Source organism: Cyprinodon tularosa, unplaced genomic scaffold (genome assembly GCF_016077235.1).
Source record: "Cyprinodon tularosa strain WSP-4 unplaced genomic scaffold, ASM1607723v1 ctg79, whole genome shotgun sequence".
NCBI lineage: Eukaryota > Metazoa > Chordata > Actinopteri > Cyprinodontiformes > Cyprinodontidae > Cyprinodon > Cyprinodon tularosa.
Genome location: NW_024039551.1, coordinates 1,110,827 through 1,130,636, shown reverse-complemented (window position 1 = coordinate 1,130,636; position 19,810 = coordinate 1,110,827). Strand labels below are relative to the sequence as shown.

General features: G+C 41.5%; 1 protein-coding gene across 7 annotated transcripts in view; it reads right to left on the bottom strand.

Annotated features, from left to right (window-relative positions):
* znf827 (zinc finger protein 827) overlaps nucleotides 1-16,315 on the bottom strand; it is a 102,460-nt gene extending 86,145 nt beyond the window's left edge. For 3 of the 7 annotated variants that reach the window (XM_038271054.1, XM_038271057.1, XM_038271055.1), the window contains exon 1: nucleotides 15,942-16,315. In XM_038271054.1, coding sequence (XP_038126982.1) covers nucleotides 15,942-15,984 — 43 coding nt within the window. In that variant the 5' untranslated portion in view covers nucleotides 15,985-16,315. The remainder of the gene's footprint in view (nucleotides 1-15,941) is intronic. The other 4 variants (XM_038271059.1, XM_038271058.1, XM_038271056.1 and 1 more) reach the window with 3 other exon arrangements.
* Nucleotides 16,316-19,810: the final 3,495 nt, after the last annotated feature.

Below are 19,810 nucleotides of genomic sequence, written 5' to 3'. Positions count from 1 at the left end.
TCACTCCCCATTGACCATCGCCTCATCAGGGATCTCCTCTGGATTTTGGCTCAGCAGGCGAAACGTTTCGCCTCCATTTAGAGCAGATTTCTTGTTTCCCCAGGGAGCAGCTGCTGCTGCCCCCCCCCATGACCAGTCTCCGCACTTTTAATCTCGACTGATCTGAATCAGTCCCTAAAACGATCCTGAGCAGTTTTGATCCAGGCTGGAAAACCTCAGCTTCTGCCCTGAACCGGACGCAGGCCAGTCCACCCAGAGGAGGGACAGAGGGGGCGCTCAGCGGGACCTGAGCTCTGAGGGGTGAGAGGAGTGTGCATGAGAGGTCTTATGGCCTTCTCTACCCACACAGGAAGTGAGGTCATCCCTCTGCTGGTCAGGGATCTCCGTATGAAGCGTTACATCTTCATGCTTCCCTGTTTAAAACAGCAAACAGGAATTAAGGAAGCTTCCCTAATGATGCAGGCTGTCTTCAGAAAGCTCTACAGCCTGCAGGCTGCTTCTTTCAGCTAATCAGGGAACTTCTGTGTCTCTCAGAGTAATTTAAATGTCTTTGGTGGTACAGAGGCAAACAATAAATCCCATCCCTGTTCAGATCAGGCGTCTGGTTCGGCTGGCTGGCTTCAGCTCCCCAAACCATCGCCTCCTCCCCCTCTCCTCTCATGCTCTCCATCCCTCACGCCTGTTAAAGGCTCGTCCTGCAGGGCCTGGATGCACTTGTGTGGTACAACAACAGAGAAACCGCCCAAAGCTCTTAACAGCTCTTCCTCTCCACTTCCTCCCTCCCTCCATCTCCACCAGCCCCTCGCTCCCCTCTTCCACTCATGCTCTGTCTTTCCCAGCTGCACCGGCGAGCTGTTCCGTATGAACTGCTGCCAGCTGAAAGCCTGCTACTCCTGAGAGATTGCTGTTACTCAGAGCAGGCAGGGCTCTGTGTAGCCAAAGGGCTGCTCTCTGAGCTGTAGATCTCCATGTTGTGACTTGTCAACACGGGGAAGAAAAAAAATCGTTACCCGGACCGAGGCACTTCGACTGCAAACAAAGGAGAGGGGGATTGGTTGAGAGAGTGACCGCACCGTGCCGGGCAGGCCTAGTGGTTTCAGCGTGCCCTGCTATGAGCTACTGACCCGATTCGTAAAATAACACGGATTCACGAATGGATTAAGGGGACTGTCCCTTTCAGATTTTTTTAGAAGAAAGTTTTTACTATTTTTTTGTGAAAAAACTAAACTTTATTGGTTACAGAACATTAAACAATTAAAAACGAAGATGGAATAAAACTAAAATAATATAAAGACACTCAAACAATGTGTTAAAATAATTCACTGTGGTGTTGATGCTGAAGAGAGGTGGTGTTTTAATATTTTTACTATTGTTCATTTTAATTTAAGGTTATTTATTCTGCAGCTTTATCTAACTATAATCTGTGATTCTGTTGAGAAAAGATGATCAATCATGAGAAAAAGGTGCTTTTTTTTTTTTTCTCCATGCATTTTTCGATAGTATTTAATTTTAGTGAAAAAGTTATTGAGGATCAGAAACTTTCCTTGATGTCGATTAGGGCTGGGTATTTTCACCAAAGTCCTGAATCGATTCGATTTTCATTCATACAGTTCTAAATCGAATAATTTCGATTCGATCTGTTTTTACAATAATGAAAGTGGTTCAACTGTGTTTCAAAACACTCATGTATTTTATTTTTTCCTGTCATATTAAACACTAAGTGCAAACTTGTATACCGGACAGTTTAAACTTGAGATGTGAAGAAAACAGTCTCAAAAGTGCAAACTTGTTTATGAAAAGTGAAAAAGTGAAGCCTCACACGAGCAAGCAGACGTGACACAGCAGACATGCATGAGCTGCATTATCTTCAATGCACAAACCATATTTGCAGCGTTGTCTGTAACAACTACAGGGTGCTTGTTAGTCAGCCCCAATTTGTTAATGTCTTTAGTCAAACTATTGGCTATGTTTGCAGCTGTCTGGCTTGAGGTAATCTTGGTGGTCTGTAGCACGAGATGCGAGGTGCCACTCATTATCAATGTAGTGGGAAGTCACCTTAATGTCACATATCCAGCACATTATCTTTAGCCGTTTTAAATCCAAAATGGTTCCAGACTTCAGTTGGGACAGCCTACTGAGCGGTGTGTTACTTTGGTCGGCGTTTGCACGCGCCTGCTGATTTGAATGTGAACGTCACGCACGTCACTATAAAACTAATCGATCTCATTCCCTACACATCGATTTTGCAAAAATGTAAAGGAATCGATCCAAAATTGATTAAATCGATTTTTTTCTCCAGCCCTAATGTCGGTATCAACTTTAAAATTTTAGTATGAGGACCCTAATGTAGAATAAATCCTATAGGCTACTCTCTAATTTACTGAACTCTGACCTAGAGCCGCAAGGCAGAGGAAAAGATTCAGCTTCTCAACAGTGACTGCGACGCAGCAAAGGATTGTGGGTGTTTATCTGAAGCAGCATTAGCTGGGGTTTACACCACCTCAACATTTCAAACTCAATATCAATCCAATGATCCACACCATGGGATAAAAAAAGACAAGTATCTGAAAGCATAATCTCAGAATTAAGTTGGATTTGTCAGCAGAGTCTTGGGTGATAGATAAGAGGCGGATTAATCCGGAATAAATAACCAAAGCTATAACGATATGACAATAACTGAAGGTCATGCAAGGTAATGGTAAATGATGGCTATATTAGGTATCGATATCAGCCCAGATTTTCAGTTCCTAAAAAGAAAACAAAAAGACATGTAGAAATCACTGGCCTCTTCACTTATTTAGTGCATTTTCAAGTCAGAGACCAAAGCGCTTTACACAACATTTAGTCATTCACGCACACACTGATGATGGTGAGCGACATTGTAGCCACTGCTGCCGTGGGGCTAACTGACAGAGGCAAGGCTGCCGTACACTGGTGCCACCAGTCCCTCTGACCACCATCAGCAGGCAATGCAGGTGAAGTCTCTTGCCCAAGGACACACCAACACTGAGAGGCCGAGCCGGGGTTTAAACCAACAACTCTCCAGTTGCAGGGCAAATTCCTGCATTCTAAGCCAGTTTAGCCCAGAGGACAAAAAAAGGTGTTCACACCCTGTAAATAGCATAAGTCAGCAGGATTCCTCTGGACTGGAGAACATTTTCCAGGTCCTCCTTCCCCACCTTGACCTCACAGATCTCCTGTCAGGTGTAGATCTTGACTTTAACTAGGCCATCCTGACAATGTGTCTTCATTTGAGGCCGTCCTGCTGTGGCTCTTAGTGATGCAGGACAATAACATTCCTCTACGTTTGTAGTGTTTTAGTTTTGGCTCAAAGCTAACACACATAAAGAACTTTAGCAAACTCCAGTTGTGAGAATCAAGAGGAACTGGGAGGGGACTCTAATCACCTTAAAGGTATAGGATCTTAAAAAGCATTCACACAAGCCGAGTGTCAGAAAAACTTCTAGCAACAGACAGAGACAGAGGGCTGAAAGGATGTGAATTTAAAACAGATTTAGAAATAAACATTTTTCCATTTTAAAAATCTTTTTAAAATATCTAAAGACGTATCTGCGAACCTGGACCAGGAGAGGGTAACCAGAGTTTCAGGGTGAGGATCTACTGGAGGAGCTGCAGAGATGCACCACTCAGTGGAAAACCTGTTCTCTAGAGGAATTGATTGAAACTGCGTCTAACCTCTAACAGTTAACAGGAATTGTTTAAATTTTTCATTTTTGGTTCCTAATTCTGACGCTCGACCTGCCGACCAGAGGATAAAGCTGTTGAATACCAGCAAAGAATCTACAGGAGATTGGCAGCCATCTGTTTGTAGTATCCAACGGATGGTGGATTGAGGAGGAAAGCTGCATCACTGTGGAGCTGAATTAGGTTCCCAGAGGGAATCCACTCCCCTGCATCCATAGGAAACCTTTCACAGCAGCAACAGAGCCCAAATATCCTTTCCCTCAATCCTATATGTCACATTCTAACAGATACCTGCCTTGTTTCCTGCACTTTCCTGATCAAATTTTTTATTCATATGATGAAACCCACGGACTGAACGATGGAGGATGAACTGCCAACATCAACAGGCTACTTCCTCAGTAGAAAACCTGCTTTTCCTCCAGCTCAGAAACTCAGCCTTGAGCATCAGCGAAGTCAGAATCCAGGAAATAAAATAATCAAATGATTTTATACGGCATCAGTAACTGCAGCATCAGATGATGGATGTGATAACTGTGTTTTAATCCTGTTTTCAAACAAAGCTGATGTGAAAATTGACCTCTATAAAAACAAAATTAATAAGATGACATTACAGTTCATAGCTTTGATATTTATAGACTGCTTGAAAATAACTGAGATAATTTCTAGTCACGTCACACAAAGTTAGTGAGTTAAAAAAATTTTCATTCAGGTTAGGAGCTCATTCAAAACATTTCAACATCTATGATCCTAGCTCTTTAGAAAATAAGAATCCAGAATTGATAGAAATAGGAAAATTCAAAGGATGCCAAACTGTCCGCAGGATGACATCAAACAGCCTCCATATGTGGCCTTTGTTGAAGACTGAAAACCGCAATTAGAATTATAGTGACACGTTTTACCTGCCGGCGCCTTTCAAGTCACCCAAACGGGGTCCTGAGTAGTGTTGCACCGATACCGATACCAGTATCGGACGGGGCCCCGATACTGCCCTAAAATGGTGGTATCGGTATCGGCGAGTACCAACAAATAGGGCACAGATACCATTTTGAGAGCCAAAAGTTTATTCAACTATTGTCACCCACTCCTGGTAGGCAATAAAAAGTTCTACTGGATTCACTTTGTATTAGATTTTTTCCTGCTTCACAAAGGTAGGCAGCAGCTTGACAAAACCATGATGGCAATTATTTTACATTATTATGGTATCGGTATCGGCAGATACAGCACAGCTCGGTATCTGGGCCAAAAAATGGCATCGGCGCAACACTAGTCCTGAGGTTATGCTAGCATGGAAGAAAGTCCAAAAACTGACCTCTGTGACCCAAAGGATAAAACATACCCCATCCCTGAGATGAAACACGGCAGTGGCAGTGTTATGGTCTGTGGGTTTCTTTTAGCAAGGAAGCTGGTTGGAGTTAAAAGATTTAAAAAAGCTATAATTTAAAAACCTGGAGAAATGAGGCGGTTCAGCCTCCAGCAGAACCAGGACGGTTTCTGACATCAACAAATGGTGAAAAAGGTTCAGAGGGAATAATAACATCTAAAACCTTCCTTCCTCTACGCAGCCTTCTGCGCAAACAGGAAGTGGAAATACTTTGGTAGATCCTGGATGTTTGGCGCTGAGGAACTGGCCGCTAAGGGAGCATCAGTAACAGGGTGCATCGTGCTCATTGGGGGATAAACTGCTCTATTACGTGAAGAATGAGAAACAACTGCATTCATATCAGTAATTACCAGTTTTCTGTCTTTTTAATTGGCTAAGGACCTTGCAAACATGCTGCAGCATAAAAATATTAATTACTATGTTGCTCATTAATTTCTGGGGCTCGGTTTGGATGGGGAGAGATCCATAATAAATCCGTGAAGGTGATGCTCCACCTGTGACTCTCTAACATTTTTCTAAAAGTATAAAAAAAAGCCTCCTAGAAAACGGTTCAAATTTGAAGAGAAAAATAGGGAGAAATTTTCTTTTGAAATAGAAAGCTGACCTTCGACCTTTGCTGAAACAGGTAGAATTAAAAGTCTCCATCTGAAAGAGTTTGAAGCTTTAAAGCAGATCGGTTCCACCAGAACCTGAATCTTCCAGTTCTGTTTTTGTTCTGCAGACACTTTGCAGATTTCTTCCCTCCAAATGCTGCTGGCAGACATACAGCACCAGCATCGCATCTGTCCTCCTAAAAAGTCAGCCTCCCTGCTGGTGCTGAGCTTCGCAATCCTTCAGTGCTTGAAGTTTGGGCCGAGTTGGAAAAACAGTTTTTTCCTGACGAGTGTTCAGCAGCACAGTAGGATGGAGAAATGCAACACAGCACTATCAGGCACCTAAATGTTGAACGGGTCATCCACTGGTTCTGGTGTTAAACCTGGGTCTGTCTAATAAAGTCTAAAAAACATGCATAAGATCCTGAACCTAATTACCTCCACAAACTGCTGGTGAAAATTATCAGTCATCTACGTCATAGTCATTCCAAAACAATAAAATTAAAAAACAAGTTAGTCAGGGGGTTGCTTTTTTAATTTAATTTTTTCGAATACCTCCACAAACATTTGTTTACTGCATGGATGCTAACGATGAGTAAAGGAATAAATTAATATTCTTTTTTAGAAGTAAAATCCAAAGAGGGAAAGAGTCCAACGGCAAACTGAGGAACATTTATTGGTTATAGTAGATTAAATATTCAGAAATAATCCATCTGGTGCAGAAATCAGTGTGAAATAAATTCAGATAATTAATTAGCAATCACTAATCGATCATTTCCTGTTTCCCTGGGATATAAAAATGACTCAGAGGCAAATTTTAGGGAAAAAATGGAAAATTAGGAGGACAAATTGGACCAGGAAGGGGGGAGAACTTCAGTTTATTTAAATAATTTATTTTAAAAAGTCTAAGCCGTCCGAAGCTGGGATGAAAAATGGCTAACTCAGGGCCCGGTTACCACCCAAAGGTCTCCATGACAACCAAGAGAAGCCATCTGTAGTACATGTGAACCGGTCCGTCCCGACGTCCCAAACCACTTATTGAACAAGCAGAGCCTTGGTTGGGTGGTGCTGTGGGCCCGTTTCTGTTACACTAGATGACCCCATGAGCTCGAAGAAAAAGGAGGACAGCTTCAATAAAAGGCTGATGAACCTCATTTTTCAGTTGGCCTCTGATCAGGACCAGAACCGGAGGTTTATCGTTCCAGAGGGAGGTTGAAATAAATCTCCATGAGATTTTAATTTAGGCTTTTAACGGGGCGCTGAAATTCTATGGATAGAAAGTTGTTCCAACATTGCTGAAAACAAAAAACAAAAAAACTATCTTGAATTCTTTGCAATTAAAAAGGTTTTAAGAGCAATTTATAATGTGGATGCAAAAGTTCAACCGACAGCTTTACTGTTTTTTCTCAGTTTTTTTTTACCGTTTCATTTATTTTCTTTCAACTTTTATTTTTATTATTTTTTTTTTTTATTATTCATTCAAAATGTCTTTCTTTCTCAGATTTCCTTTATATATATATATATATATATATATATATATATATATATATATATATATATATATATTTGCTTTTGGGTGCACTGGGTTTTACAGACTGAATTCTTTATCGTTCCTGTTTTATGGATTTCCCCCTTGATACCTCTGGGTGGTCTGACCAACAGAAATGAGTCTTTTCTGCTTTAAGGTTTACAACAGCGTTTCTATTGGTCCCAAAAAAAATAAAAACGAAAAAATCTGACAACTAATTAACCTCAACCTTTTGCATACACATTATACATTTTTCTAATAAACTTTTATTTTTGATTGAGATGGTTTTTTTTTAAAAAGATTGATTTTTTACATTATTTTTTTATTTTTTTTTTATACAAATTACCTTTCTGGAAAAAAAAATATTTGATTTCAATAATATTGGTACGACTTTCTCTCCATAATAAGCTGGTTAAGATTCTCAGTCATGCAGGTCGTATTCATTCCAAAAAAAAGTTAAAAACAAAACCAATGGACTTATTTTTCAAAGTTAAAAGCCATTTCGCTTCCCATCCAGAAAGCTTTCTCAATTCAAAATGTCTGCAATGGTGTGAATCTCCAGGCTTTATAGAATAGCCCAATTATTACCTCCATATTAAAATAAAGGGAGAGGAAATTAGAATTTTAGCTTTTCTAGGGTTTATGACAGCTCAAACCGGTTCATTATGTTGTTTATTCTGACTCTTTTTACGTGCAAACAGAACAGAGAATTTTTTTTTTTTCTTAGTCCTTCATCTTGAAGGGCTGTACAGCCTCCTCCTCCTCCGTGTGCCTCTTCAATTGTCTGAAGTAGCATAAAAGGTTAACATTTGTGTATAAATATTGATCCGAGCCCCGAGGCTTCGCTGCTTCTGTGAAAACCAGGCCCATTAAACTCTGTTCATTCAAACAACTTTAGGTTTTCTGCGACTATCAAGTGAAAAGAAACACATTTTTTTGCTGAATCTGGATGCTAATTGAAAGCAGGTTTCTAGGCACCCTAAGATGACGTGCAGTTAGTTGAAGGCAGAAAGCGCCTTTCCCCTTGTCCTGTAATTCATTTCCGAGTTCAAGGCTGCGAATAGTTAGTAGCTTGAGCTCTGCTGGCTCTGTGCTGCCAGCGCACCCCCATCCCCAGCGAGCTGAGGGGAGAACTGAGCAGCGGTGGTGAGGTGGAAGATTCTTGGCAGAAGGAGCCCAAAGAGTTGATGCCAGGAGGGAAATGGAAACCCTTCTCTCATTTTCCCTATAATCCAATGTTTTCAAGCCCCAGCCCCACCAAGGTCATCATCAGAAAAAGTGGAAGGTGGCCAGTGACCTGCCATTACAGAAAGGTAGAGAGCCACCTAGTCTGTCAGCCATTGGCAGACAGAGAAAAAAAAAAGGGTATTTCAGTCCAGAAATGATGAACATCTTCATATATTTTAAATGGAAATACTCAGAGAAGATGAGGAGGGAATAAAAGTGTTCCCTTTGGGATTCTCGCCGACTCAGAGTACCAGCCGTAAAACAGAAAGTCATGATCACAAATCGACCTAACAGTACTTTAACTAGAGCCTAACTTTAGGGTGGGGAGGGGGGGGGGCTTAAAAATCACATAAATAACAAGGAGAAGGTCAGAGAGAAACCAGCTTCCTCTGTGGCACCAAAGGTCATGTGTGCTTGTCAGAGTGAAGGCGCCATACTGGACGGTGACCTCCAGAACCAGCCTCGGTGCCCTCAGACCCACACAGAACCACACAGACAGGGTTCTGTTTTCACTTCCACAGCGTACCAGCCTCAGCCAACACTGTCCACATCGCTCAGAGCAGGCTGGGGAGCAGGAGCCGTGTGTCTGAAAATTTGAGGGCATTTAGAAAGCCTGACACCATGCTGGACAGCCGGCAACATAGAAACGGACAGAACCTATGCGTCCATTGTAGTGGGAAGATCCCAAAACACCCCTGACAAACTCATCCTCTAAACAAGAACATATTCAGACAGAGTTGCTGGTCTGATCTAACCAGATCAACCTTCTCCACGTTCCCTGCATGGCTTTGCTAACATTCCTGAGGCTTTCCTACCATGAAGTCTTCCTCCTGCTCCTCTTCCTCAGACATGTGTGACCCTGTGTTGGTGTACTGTACTGAAACACGTTCGACTGTAGACTGACTCATACGATAACTGAGCTCAAACACCTTGAAGGCATTTCTAATCGTCTTGGATTATGACCCAGTTTCACCAAATACTTTCTGTACATAAAAAAAAAATCTTTGTCTTCTTTGCAGAACAAGAGAAATGAATTCCTATCGAATCAATCTCTTTGTTTTAAAATCCACAAGATTAGCCTTCTAGAGGCATGATGAGGAACCAAAACATGCGCTTTTTCAGAACGATGTCTCTCAGTCATACCATTTAACTATTTCAGCAGCCATACAGAAAAACAGCCTCAAAACCAAACTGACATCCCAACCGTGATAAATTCACACTAATTCAGACACAAGCTTCACCAAACCCAGGAAGGTTCTGCTTCATCAGAATCTGCCTGTGTTGACAATGTTGATGGATTAACGGTAAAAACTCCCAGAGAGACGACAAACAGGAGCACAGCCTGGCCTCAGCCCAACCATCAATGGATGGAAGTTATCGATTAATCAATAATTGCTGATTGATCTCATCAATCGACTACGCGGCCATTTTCCCTTGAAGCAACAGAATCTTCTAACATGAAAGGTCAAATATTTTTTACGATATGCTGAATCAAAAAATAGTCCATCATCATATTTTAAGAATTTATTCTTCCAGTTGCTTTAAATATCGAGTACATTATAATAAAAAAAAAAAAAAAAAAAAATATATATATATATATATATATATATATATATTTTTTTATATATATATATATATATATATATATATAAGGGGTGTGCAAAATAATCGCCATGACGATGCATCGCGATTCTAATTCTTGTGATCTACTGCATCGATTATTGATGGCAAGAATCGATTCTTAATAAAAAAAAATGAACAAATAAAATACATGAATGGTTAGCGCACATCAGCCAAATCAAGTGGAATACAACTTTCAGTCCAGCAGATGTAGCTGCGGATGTGTTGACGCCCGCTGCCTTGTGTCACAAGCATGTCCGGCCGTGGGATACTGCGACGAGTCAAATGAAATAAAACATGGAGGACACTATGAAAATTCGCCCCGCGGCTCCATCACATTTCAAGTCAGATGCTTGGATGCATTCAGGTAAAAATGAAATTGATATGACACACGTCATTTGCAAAAGGGGAAATATACATTTGAATGTTTTCATTTCACTGGTTTAAAGGACCACTGAGGCCATATAAACGGCACTGATTATCCTTATTTTGTTATTTTAAGTTTGATGAATCCTAAGATCTTTTTGTCAGTGTGTCCACGCCAGTAACAGTAATATTTTTGTCCAGTATTTTTTTTCATGGCAACACGTCCAAAAGTCGTTCCAATAAATACAGCTATGTATGAATTCAGTTGCTTTCAGTTATGTATCAATTGAAGACACGATCCAGATCATACCCAGCCAGTCAGCCACTGGTAAGGGCTGGATCTTTTTCTTACAGTGTTCAGTGAAAATATCGCGATGCATCGCAATATTTCAAGTATCATGATGCATTGTGATAGAATCAGTGCTCAGAGACTTTATGCTGCTAGCAGAGCTTTAAACAGCTGGTTCTGGTTGATCTCAGATTAGATCTTGGCTCCACACAGGTCATTAACTCATAAAGCCTTGTCCATCTAGCGTGCTAACTGCTAGCATGTCTTCTTCTATCCTGTTCCAAACATCTAGCGTAATGCCCTCCACTTTTCTATCATCCTCTCTTTCTGATCTCAGCAGAGAAGTTCTGCTGCTCCTCCATGCAGCACAGCTAAATGGGCCTAGTTAGCGGAGAAAAAAATCTTATTCAGAGTTTAGATTTACTGACAGAACCACAGAAAGTTCATTCTAGATCCTTGGATCCATTAAACAGTGGAAACAATCCAGACCGAACTCTGGATCATCCGTTGCTCTGCTCTGGCAATACTTCTATAGCAAATACTAGTGAGGCTCTGCTTAAGATTGAACAGCGTTGCCCTCTAGTGGGGGGTGGTATACTCCTTTGATGTGACATTATCAATTGATTTTTATCTAATAAAGTATTTTAAGATAATCATTAAATCTATTGTTTTAACATCTGCTGTAAATAATCAGGGTTCCTACAGCATAAGGCAAATTCAATTCAAGACTTTTTAATGCCACTTGAAATAAAAATTTAAGACCAAATTCACAAGAAACACAAGAAAAACCCGCTTGCGACAACTTAACCCAAAGGTTTATTTTAACATAAACCACTGGACTAACGTTTCAAATTTTGAAAAGCTTCCCACACAGGAAGAAAGCTAAAAACACACAAATGACAGATATATTTAAAAAAAATTTTTTACTGAATTCACAAACTTTGTTTTAGCAGGGAACAAAACAAATCAGTTTTAAAGCCACAACATAACCAGTGCTAAGTCTTTTTTGCAGCTATTTTTCTTTTATATAATTTTCTTAGTATGTTTGATTTGGTGATAAGTGGAGGCGTTGCAGAGACAAGGGTGGAACAAAACTGAGAAATACCGGCTGTTTCTCGGTAACTCCATTTTGACGCTTTGTGTTTCGTGCTTCGCATGTGCGACTCCACTGCCTTAATTCCCATCGTTCCGAGCTTGAATCGCTTCTTGCACAAAACACACTGAGCCTCATGTATGTTCCCTGGTTTTAGCCATGGAGAAAACTCTTGGCTGGAAAGCAAATTTTCGTTACATTTACACTTACTCATATTTTCCAGACAAAAAGTAAATGGCGCATCTCCCAAATGTCCCGGCCGCAACAAAGCTTTTATTGGTTCCACTATGGGGAAAGAACCAATAATGGCGAGCCATTTTTTTTTTTTATAATAAAAAAAATATATTGTCAATTTTAACGTTTTATTTAGATTACAAAAATAAATCGTAATAAAAATAATCCTATTTATGATGTTTTAAAAATTAAGACCTACGAAAGACTGATTTAAGACATTTTAATACCAATTAAGGCCTTAGTTTTATTTTAAAGAATTCAATGCCTTTTAAGACTTTTTATGGGCCCGCGGGAACCCTGATAATAAAGAGAATCAGACCAAAACCCAACAGGCTGTAGAAAATATGATGATACTGACTAACTGAATGGCTTGTATGATACAAACTTACTGTGAAAAGGATAAGGTTTCTGAAGTGTAAACTGGTTCATTTTAAGCTCAACCAACTTGAACTGGAAATATCGGCCTTAAGGCACGCAGGGCATCCTGATGGCAAAGTGTGTCAGACTCTGTAGGAGTTCAACATGTCAACTCTGTGATCGTTTCTCTTTGTTTTGGTGAGTTCCTGAAACGCTGTTAAACTGTGGAGCTGTGTGACACGGACCGATTCTCCTCTAGGTCCAGGTGACGAGGCAACATTTCATGAAATAAATCAAACCTCCCTAACCCACATATTCCCTGCTGCTCCCTCTGAGCTTCAGCGCCTCGGACGACAACATAAACTACAATTCAGGTCTGGTATCGACAGCAGCTTAATGCATTGATTTTTAACAATTGAAAAGATGAGAGGAAATTAGAGCCGTTTCTCTCAGATACTGAGCTGGACACCACAGCTACTGCAAACTGGTTAAGATGCTGGGAGAAAGAAAACGTAACATGAATGACAGATCAAACTAATGGTCTATGATGGACATTTTGCCTTTTAGTGTCAAGGATAAACGTCAGTTATTCACTTGTTAAGTAGCCAGAAGGTCACATTTATTACTATAAAAAAATAATGAATTGAAATTAGCATAGGAAAACATTATACCTTAAGAAAAGGACATTCAGATTGAAATAACGTATAAACCTAAGATGGTTAAAACCTTAAATTATGATGCTAATCCTGTTGTGGGAATGGGGAGCTTGTAGATGTGAATCAAGCGAGGGCTCAGTTTTCACATCAGCTTATTTGATTTAGGAATTCAACTACAAACCCTAAACGATCCAAACATCCTCACCTGCTGCGTTGCTAATAGGAACAATAGGGCTGAGATATCTTGAAACACTAACTTTTATAAGTTCTCACGTCCAGGCTGTAGTACGGATGGGGTTAGAGCCTTTTTGATCCGTCTCCTGTTCAAACTGAGATTCTTTTCAAAGAGGCTTTCTGCCCTGCAGCTGCTTTCTAATTCATCTGATTCCCTGCATACTGTTTATACTCTGTATGCACACCGCATACTTCTAGAAACTATAGATCTATTGTTCTAAAACATTTTAGTTTAATTCATTTATATTTTGAATGTGGAGGACTTTACGCCCGCCTTTTAAACTCTTTAAAATCTTGGAAACCAAGTCCAGTAGATATTTTTTGAATTGAAAAACTCTTTAAAGCGTTTATAAATAATAACTTAGAATATATGAATATTACACTGGTAAAATGTTTACCAATATAGACATCATTGGAAAGCTTAGATTCTCCAAAATTTCAACTACCTAGTTCATTTTATGGACACAGCGAGCACCAAAGCACAGTTAACACAGATATAGCAGCATATCACAGTGTACCATGACAAAGCAGCCACAACAAGCAAGCATGTCTTTATAACTGCTGTTCAAAAAAGGAGCTATTATAATCGGGAATAAAAAAAACAACTTTGAGTCTTGCTTGAACTGATGAAGCTTGGGTGTTTTACTCACCCTATTTTCATGTATACAGGGTTTATACCGGAATGAATAACTCAAATTTAATGCTTTTTAATGCTCTTTTAATGCTGTTAGAAATCATTTTAATGCAGACAACAGGTATCTGTCAACAGGCTGCAGTCAGGTCCCGAATTCCTTGTTTTCCGACCAATTTTGTTGAAATTTCCTTTTTTTTTTTTTCATTCTCTAGCTTTTTCTCTGACTCAAGCTTCTTTTCTGAACATACAGCTTTGCGATCAACCGGAAGCAGTTCCATGCAAATATATAGTGATATAATATGTCTGACGAAATTGTTTTTATAAACATTTTTTTTAAAGCATTTTAAATGCCACAATAAACACATTTAATGAATTTTAATGCCAATTAAGGCCTTAATTTAAACAATAATAATTTAAAGACTTTTAATGATTTGTTAATGACCCGTGGAAACCCTGTGTATATATTCAGAAACTAGAAGGTGTTAGCTTTCAAATAATGTATCACACATGTAATTTGGGATTACAGTTCCTAGATTATTTGCTTTTTGGGTATGCAAAATAGGCGAGAATTTCCCAAAATGAGGTGGATATTAACAGGTTAATAAACAAAAAATTGAACAATAAATACCTAAAGAAAGAAGAAAACTAGCCAAACTCAGGACTCAACAAAAAGAAAAATCAGTAATTGGTCCACCTAAAAAAAAAAAAAACACAGATCAATGAAGAGACCTTGATGATGATGAGGATATAAAGACTGCTAATATGGATCAGAGCAACGCTGACTCCAGTCTCCACACTGTTGGTCACTTCCACACCGAATCCCCCCCCTCCCCCTCCCACCCCCAGTTCAGCCTCAGGTCAAACACCTGAGCTGCAAATAAACCAGCAAATCCAGCAGTGATGCAGAACATCTGGTGGCATGGCATTTTAAGGAATACAGAAAGACAAATACATGAAGCTGAATCACTTAATTATTCACTACATTTGCATATCAATATCACTAATTGCACCTGGGCGTGCATTGAGCAGAAATGATAAAGGGCCTAAAATGTCCCTCTATTAGTGGCCCCTGGAACACGTCAGGAATCCTCCAGCGGCCAGAGTCCGTTATTGCAGCGTTTCATTATAGGACCGATAAAAGGTGGAATATGGGAGACAGGAAGGGTCAAAGCCCACAGAAAGCAAAGCACTGAGTGGTGAAAACTCCTCAGAAAGTAGAGGGGGGCTCTGCTGCGGCACAGGCGGCGGAGCCGAGGCTGAGCGCCGCTTCCTCCCCATAACCGCCTTATTGATCGGAGTCTGTCTGCAATGAATGGCTGCAAAGGGAAGGAGGGAAGGAAGGGAGGAAGGAAGGGGGAAAAACCCTGAACTTCAGGTGACCGATCATGGCTCTGCCTTCATATTGGGGGGGGGGGCTAATATGTCTATACGTGGATATAAAAAAATTATATGAACACTTTTAAAATAAGTCTACGGCATAAACAAACGCAGAATGAGTCTGGTCCCTCTAGGCAGCAAAACTGAGGCGAAAGTTGTCGGTTCGGATCCGGAGAAGCGAAGTTTACCGAGCAGAGCTGCTAGGTAGCGCCGGAGCTAACCGAGAGCAGCGGGCTGCTCGGAGCCGGACCCTCGCTCGGCTGCTCCGGCTGACCCTTCATTTTATTGCGGCCAGACTCCCACATCCTCCCCCACTCTCCTCCCTCCCCCCCTCCCAGAGGGGGCGAAGACGTTACCGAAGCGCTCCGGCCGTAATGCCGCACACAACCGCCCCGACACCAACTGACCGCAACCTTTTAGCGGAAACGGACCTTTTATCGATTCTGCTCCTTATTAAAGCCGAGTCCCGTTGATCCACTCTCTGCCTGGCTAACGTTACCCATCCGCCAGCAACATGGCTGCCTCGCTCGGACCTGAAAAAATGGGGAGAAATAACCTCCGCCGAGCCTTTTGTCTGTTTCACCTCTAGAACCCTGAACTATGCGCCAAACAGCCGCTGAAGCCGCACACCGAGCGGGGGGACTTACGTGAAGGCAGGCGCTTGGGCTGCTCCTGCTTCCTCCTTGGCATTTTCCCCCCTCGCTTTTAATCACATTCTCGTCCTTGTTTGGGGATGAGGAGAAAAAAGGATTTCTCCCATTGAGACCGGAGGCTCCAGTGATGGCAGGAACTCGGTCGTGCACCTGGCTTTGCTCGGTTTAAAGAGTGCTGCTCGGGGGGAACCAGGCGGAGGAGGCGCCGCTCGCTGTTGTTGTTGCCTGTCTGACTATGGCTGCTCTCGGTGTGAGCGAGTCTCCGAGCCCCTAACTAACACTAATGCAGGGATCAAAGGGCAGCAACAGCAGAGCAGACACACGCGCGTGGGCAGGCGCGCACGCACGCACGCACGCTCGCACGCTTCACACACACTCACGCACTATTTATCGCGCGCGCGTGCACGCACTGGAAGAGCTCGCCCCCGAGAGCAGCGTACGGACAAGGTGCCCCAAGGCTCTGAGTGCGGCGCTGAAAAGAAAATATAGATATTCGAAAACACAAAGAGAGACCATACTGATGGAGCGGAGCTGCATTCACTCACTGACATGTTCCGGAACTGAAAATAAATACGATCAATAAGATTTAGGCTAATATTAGTCATTTATGCAAATAGTGAAAACGTTTTAACAGGTCTGACTCCTACTTTCACAAAGCAGAGATATAAAAAATAAATTTAAGGTTCAAAAGCAAAGCATAAATCCGAGGTATAATGACAGAAACGCACGTTTTCGCATCTTATAAAAAAAACTTAAAGGTTGAATTAAATTGATTTTATTCTTATCTAATTCACAATAAATGCAGGGTCATGTACAGGTGTGTGACAATAAACTGGAAAATTGTAATAAAAAGGTTTTTGGTGTAATTATTCCATTTATAATGTAAAAGTTATAGGTATATAGTATGAAGGTTAAGTAGGTATATAGAATGATGAACAATATAGTGCAAATGTTTATTTATTAGACATGTATAGCTCATATGTAATAACCTGGCATAAACCAGATTAATATGTGTAATTCAATTCACTTCTTACAGGGTTTCTGCGAAGCCTCGTGTAGAACATGTTAAAGGGAAACACATTCAGTACAATCCTTCGAGCTCATTAGAATAAAATAGAATAGAATTTTAATTTTATTGTCATTACACTGTCACAAGTACAAAGCAACAAAATTCACTCTGCATTTAACCCATTCCCTTTGGGGAGTAGTGAGCTGCCATTGTGTGGCACCCGGGGAGCAATGTGGGGGTTAAGGGTCTTGCTCAGGGACCCAGAGTGGCAGTCTATGGGAATGGGGCTTAAACTCTGAACCTCTGGGGTGACCTAACCATTAGGCCACCACACCACTGATTATAGGTACCTACCTCCCATGTTGAGCTTTTAGCCAATCACAGCAGCAGCTAAAAAGTATCACATTCTTGATATGTTTGACAGAGTTAGCTAATCAATCAAACCCTTGCCAAATCCGATTGGAAGGAAAGCACACATTTTCTTCCCATCCACAAAGGCTCAAATCGTGTCCTTTTGCTGTTTACGGTCTTTGGGCAGCGGGGGGACCCAGAGGGGAGCAATGAGGGGGCAAGGCTCTAGAGAAGAGGGCGGTTCCCAATTGTCATTTTAAGAACTCAAAGAAAAATGATGGATGAAGTCAGTCTGTATGGTAACTTACACTCACCGGCTACTTTATTAGGTACCCCATGCTAGTAACGGGTTGGACCCCCTTTTGCCTTCAGAACTGCCTCAATTCTTCGTGGCATAGATTCAACAAGGTGCTGGAAGCATTCCTCAGGGAGTTTGGTCCATATTGACATGATGGCATCACACAGTTGCCGCAGATTTTTCGGCTGCATATCCATGATGCGAATCTCCCGTTCCACCACATCCCAAAGATGCTCTATTGGATTGAGATCTGGTGACTGTGGAGGCCATTTGAGTACAGTGAACTCATTGTCATGTTCAAGAAACCAGTCTGAGATGATTCCAGCTTTATGACATGGAGCATTATCCTGCTGAAAGTAGCCATCAGAAGTTGGGTACATTGTGGTCATAAAGGGATGGACATGGTAAGCAACAATACTCAGGTAGGCTGTGGCGTTGCAACGATGCTCAATTGGTACCAAGGGGCCCAAAGAGTGCCAAGAAAATATTCCCCACACCATGACACCACCACCACCAGCCTGAACTGTTGAAACAAGGCAGGATGGATCCATGCTTTCATGTTGTAGACGCCAAATTCTGACCCTACCATCCGAATGTCGCAGCAGAAATCGAGACTCATCAGACCAGGCAACGTTTTTCCAATCTTCTATTGTCCAATTTCGTTGAGCTTGTGCAAATTGTAGCCTCAGTTTCCTGTTCTTAGCTGAAAGGAGTAGCACCCGGTGTGGTCTTCTGCTGCTGTAGCCCAACTGCCTCAAAGTTCGACGTACTGTGCGTTCAGAGATGCTCTTCTGCCCACCTTGGTTGTAACGGGTGGTTATTTGAGTCACTGTTGCCCTTCTATCAGCTCGAACCAGACTGGCCATTCTCCTCTGACCTCTGGCATCAACAAGGCATTTCTGCCCACAGAACTGCCGCTCACTGGATGTTTTTTCTTTTTCGGACCATTCTCTGTAAACCCTAGAGATGGTTGTGCGTGAAAATCCCAGTAGATCAGCAGTTTCTGAAATACTCAGACCAGCCCTTCTGGCACCAACAATCATGCCTCGTTCAAAGTCACTCAAATCACCTTTCTTCCCCATACTGATGCTCGGTTTGAACTGCAGGAGATTGTCTTGACCATGTCTACATGCCTAAATGCACTGAGTTGCCGCCATGTGATTGGCTGCATAGAAATTAAGTGTTAACGAGCAGTTGGACAGGTGTACCTAATAAAGTGGCCGGTGAGTGTAAGTTTTCTCTCTGTATTCCTCTTCTGTATTTAATAATTTATTTAGTCAAACATTTCCTTAAAGTCATAAGGAAGTCAAATTTTAATTTCACATCATTCTGGCTTAAACGTGTATATAAATGTACTCTTTATCAGACTATATTGTTCCAAAATGTAGAAAATTTTTATAAAAAAAAAAATCCTTTCTTAAAATCAGTGGGGGGGGGGTTCACTATTTTATGCAGGTCAGTTAGTTGTACGTCAGCTTGTACACCAAAATTCAGCCAATCATATATCAACGGCCATCTGTCAATCAAATTTATTTCGGTCATAGCACGTCTGTGTCTTCAGCAGGCGTAGAGGTAACAGAACTGGCAGCGCTGCGAGGCAAGGGCTCAAACATGTACGACTGTAAGCCTTCTACACCAAATGAAGCTTCTGACGCCCTGGCCTCCTCTTCCACAACAAGTTCGTCCCTGCTTTCCTCGTCTAAATAAAAAATGCATGACGGAGGAGACTTATCCACGACACTCCGACACAAAACTCTTCTCCTCTTGCATGTTTCCGCTGTCCATAGCGTTCCTTGACAGTGTCGTTGCTAACTGCTACATTGTCCCAATGAAATTTCCCATTGGGAACCTACTAGCACTAAGTTGCTAACTAGTTAGCAAGATGCTTCCGAGACACTGGCCTCAACCAAACATGCTTGCGAACCTTTCGCCACAACAATCCCGCCTCCTTGATAATCGGCCAATCACATTCACTTTATTCACTCGTGTAAAGTCGGGCACCACTCGGGAGAATTCAGAAATGCAACGGTTGGAACAGCAGCTTCCCTACAATTTTAAAGTAGTAAATACCTTTTTTAGATTTTTTTCCATTTTATAAGAGAAAATAACATACGTACATCAGAGGTCCAGTATGGACATCCTCTGTGTGAGAAGCTCAGAACGTAGGACCCAGAATTCAAGCAGACAGATCAGAGTGTTTAAAAA